The 4,385-nt window shown below is 35.8% G+C and overlaps 1 protein-coding gene across 2 annotated transcripts in view; it reads right to left on the bottom strand.

Annotated features, from left to right (window-relative positions):
• Positions 1-1,250: 1,250 nt before the first annotated feature.
• loxl3a (lysyl oxidase-like 3a) overlaps positions 1,251-4,385 on the bottom strand; it is a 44,420-nt gene continuing 41,285 nt past the window's right edge. For both annotated transcript variants that reach the window (XM_079838597.1, XM_079838596.1), the window contains 3 exons: positions 2,920-3,056; positions 2,376-2,487; positions 1,251-2,199 (listed from right to left, as the gene is read on the bottom strand). In XM_079838597.1, the coding sequence (XP_079694723.1) occupies positions 2,126-2,199; positions 2,376-2,487; positions 2,920-3,056 (323 nt within the window). In that variant the 3' untranslated portion in view covers positions 1,251-2,125. The remainder of the gene's footprint in view (positions 2,200-2,375; positions 2,488-2,919; positions 3,057-4,385) is intronic.

Here is a 4,385-nt window from a genome sequence, read left to right as displayed (position 1 = left end):
CTGGTTTACTTGTGTTTCTCTATTCTTGACAAGGGAAGGTCTTTAAAATACGAAGACTCGAAAATAAAGGTTTTAATTCTATTCAAATGTTGATTTTTAGTTGAGGTCTGAACTGTCTTTGCAGTTTGTCTACATGTGCTTATTAGATATAAATGGATGGTCATCTAAAAATGAAAATTCTGCCATTTTTACTCCACCCTCATTCCAAGCCTGTATTAGTTTCTTCAGTTGAACATGAAAGATATTTTTAATGTTGGCAACCAGACAGTTGACGGTAACCATTGACTTTCTTTTTCTATGGGAGTCAATGGTTACCGTCAACTGTCTGGTTGCCAACATTAAAAATATCTTTCATGTTCAACTGAAGAAACTAATACAGGCTTGGAATGAATGTAAAATGAATTTACATTTTTGGGTGAGACATCCCTTTAAGGTTTTGAGAGTTAACTGAAAATACACATTTTAAGTAACCCGACTAACGGTCTAAGTGGTTGTAGAAAACTGTTTTAGTGGTTCTGAATTCATCTAAATTCCCAGTCCACAACCATACCCTCCTGGGCCCCCAGGAATAGACTTGTCCACTGTAGTGGACCTATTTTAGTGAATTTCTCTGACATGTCTCAGTTTTAAGTCTGGATGTCCTGTAAAGAGCACATTCCAGGCCTTGCAGAGATGCCAAATGTTTGGAGGTTTCATCAGGACAACAGCTTGGTCTTTAAAAACGGCTGGCATTAATATTTAGCACTCTTATGGAAAAATATTTAGTAGTAATTTAAATCAGATTAATTTGCAAATGGTTTGTTATAAATCAACATCTCAGGAACATGTGGGGTTTCTAATCAAAATATGACTTCCAAAACAAGGCATTGATTTCATAAATGTCCACTGTAGAGAACGGCAGGACTTAAATCATGTTTATCAGACATTTTGAAGACCAGTGATAAAGAAATTACAAATCATTATTCCTATGAAATAGATATGTTCATTCATTATGTAAATGTTGCCAATTATTCCTCCCATTATTACTCTTCTATTTTCATCACATGTTGCACCAAGAACACATTAATATGCAAATTAGATGCATTGTATAGAATGGGAAAATCCAACATATTTCATAAAGTAATATGGTATCAATGCATTTCGTTATATCTTTCATAACAGTTTAGAATCATCTTTAAATAAAGTTTGGTTTTAAAAAGCATGAAACCTAAAAATTGATTGGTGAATGAAAAATAACTCCCATTGTTTTTGCCTATATATGCAATTTCATGTCATTTTATTTTTTAAACAACAGTCCTGGTGTCAACTACAGAGGACATATACATTTTCAAAAATGTTTTTTTTTTTTTTTCATTTGTTTCTTACGCTCTAAACAATAATGACATGGAAAAAATATTGATACATTTTTTCTGGGTCCCAGGAGGATAGGAGTGTTGGCACAAAATGCCAACCCATATTCTGTCATATTTGTGAAATTCTATTTGGCATTGGGCATGTAATCTCCATTTAGATCTGCATCAGTGTGTTTACGGTACAATTTCAATGATGAAGTCATCTATTTTCCATTTGAATCCAGCTGGGGGAAAAATGTCTCTTAAAGGTGCATGTCTCTTTCTAGTTTAGATCTGAATGTAGGCAGAGATGATCATTCAAATGACATCAAGGATTTCCAAAGAGCAGATTTGTATATATTTTACAAACACGATTATAGGACATTCCAGAAATATACAAATATACATGGACATGTAAATGCACATACTGGGAAGTGTGAGAAGCCGTCTGTAAACATTTACAAAGCATCTTTTATAATTCCCTAATGCATGTTATAAATTCACTAAAAGAAACTGGTGTTTCACGTGAATGCTCTCAGCGTTCGTACAAGAGGAAGTGTATAGCCACTGTCCGACCGCTTGCATTTGCATTGACAAAGTTCCCAGACCACAATCACAGCTCTGTTCTGTCTCCGATGAGCTCGTCTAAAAGCAGCATGTGATTGAGTAGCAATGGATTCAAATGAGAATAAATAGGAACGTTAAGTGATTAAAGTTTCTCTTTGTCCAGAGCCACGTGGTTATTGCAGTTCCCTGGGTTTGTTCCTCCCACACACAAAAAAAAAAAAAAAATGTTATGAGATCTTGTTGTTGAGCTGCCCGGGATAATGCTCGAACTGTTTCTCCGCCTCCTCGCTGAATGAATCGCCTGGAAACAAATAATACAAATTACTGCAAGAAACATGTAAACTGGAGCTGATAAAAACACTTCAGTTAGTGCTGATCAAAAATATCTGATTAAGCGAGCACGACATTTCCTTCCTCTCAAATGTTTAATAGAATCAGGCAGATCTGAAGGACCCAGTGAGCAATGGCCAATCTCACCAAGATGACATTTATGCAACCAGACACGGTTTCCGTCGTATTTGCAGTTGCACCGCATGCCGTTGTTGGTGAAGTCACTCTCGGCGACCTCAAAGTTGGGGTTTATTACGACCTGAGAAAGAAGAAAAAAAACATATTGTAATCAAACTTAATCCAGCCAATAGTGACGGTGAAGACTAATCGTAAATAGTTCATCCTAATCCGGGAGGGTCTTTTCCAGTTAAATCCGTCCTCCACCCACCATCTGTGTAATTAAGGTTTATTACATCATTAATCAAACCAAATCCTATTACTCTTCTAACCCTTGCATTCCTGGACATCATGTGAACTGTGTGAGCGCTGACTAATCTCCACCACTAGAGGGCAGAGCTGCGACAACTCATTGACCCGCTGAGAAGCCCAGACAATGGGGTCCTACGGGACCAAAGTCTGCTCATGTAACGGCTCTCTTCGCTGTTAGTGTGCCATCTAGCCGATGGAAATACATTTTTAACAAAGCACCAAAGTGGTTTCTCTTTCTGTGACTGTTACCACGAGTGAATACCTGTAGAATGTAGTTTCCCGGTTTAACATCCGTGATGTCAATCCACTGGCAGTCGATATCATGTCTGTACAAGTCCCAGCAGCCCACCGTGATGCCCTGCTCACCAAAGTTGGCACATTCGTAGCGCTTTGAAACACCTGCAACAAGGGAAGTGGCACCAGTGTATTTCTGGGGACAAGCTGAGGCGGAGAACAGACAAATTTTTTTTTTTTGCATTTCACTGCACTTCTTTTCCATTGTTTTTTTATGTAAACATGCACTAGACCAGGGGTTTTCAAACTGGGGTCCGGGGTCCTCCAGATGGTTCTAAGGGGTCCCCAGAACATTTCAGAGAATAAAAAACAAAGCAAAAAAAGTAGGGCTGTCAAAAGATTAATCGCGATTAATTGCATCCAAAATAAAAGTTTGTGTTTACATAATATATGTGTGTGTACTCTGTTAATTATTATTTATATATACACACATTCATGTATATATTTAAGAAATATTTGCATGTATATACTGTATATACATTTATATAATCTATAATATATATAAATATAAATGTTTATATATAAAAAAATATATTTTCTTAAATATATACATGCTTGTGTGTGTATTTATATATAAATAATAATTAACAAAGTACACACACATATATTATGTAAACACAAACTTTTATTTTGGATGCGATTAATCGCGATTAATCTTTTGACAGCCCTAAAAAATTTATAATTTATACCGAATATTCTGTTTCCTTTCTAAATGTTTCTCTCATTTCTTGCCGTATACATTCCAGATTTGTAGTATATGTTTGCTTTGTATCTTTCTAGTGAGTTTTTCTCACTATAGTCCCCTTTATCTCGCTCACTGGGAATGTAAGGCAGGGATAGTTCACCCAAAAATGAAAATGCTGTCATCATTTACTCACCCTCATGATGTTCCAAACCTGTATGAGTTTCTTTGTTCTGCTGAACATAAAAGAAGATATTTTGAAGAATGTTTGTAATAAAGCAGGTAGAGCAACCATTGACTACCATAGTATTTATTTCCCTACTATGTTAGTCAATGGTTGCTCTGTCTGCTTGGTTACCAGCATTCTTCAAAATATCTTCTTTTATGTTCAGCAGAACAAAGAAACTCATACAGGTTTGGAACATCATGAGGGTGAGTAAATGATGACAGCATTTTCATTTTTTGGGTGGACTATCCCTTTAACGCAAGACGTAAGCTGCTTACATACATTTATTGTGAAAATTGCTTATACAAACATTTTAATATAAAAAAAATCTTCAGGTTTGTACATCCAACATTAATAGCCAATTTAAGTTGGGAAACAATATGTTGTAATTATAATGTCACAGTTACTACTTAACAGTTTAAAGGTTTTTTTTCATGCATAAAAATAGATGGATTTTAGGAAGGGGGTCCCTCATAAAGGTTCATCATATTTGGGGGTCCTCTGCATCATAAAGTTTGAAAACCCC

Source organism: Gobio gobio, assembly GCF_949357685.1.
Source record: "Gobio gobio genome assembly, chromosome: 16".
In the NCBI taxonomy this organism is placed as follows: Eukaryota; Metazoa; Chordata; class Actinopteri; order Cypriniformes; family Gobionidae; genus Gobio; species Gobio gobio.
Note: the sequence above shows the minus strand (reverse complement) of the source record. Positions and strands in the feature narration are given on the sequence as shown.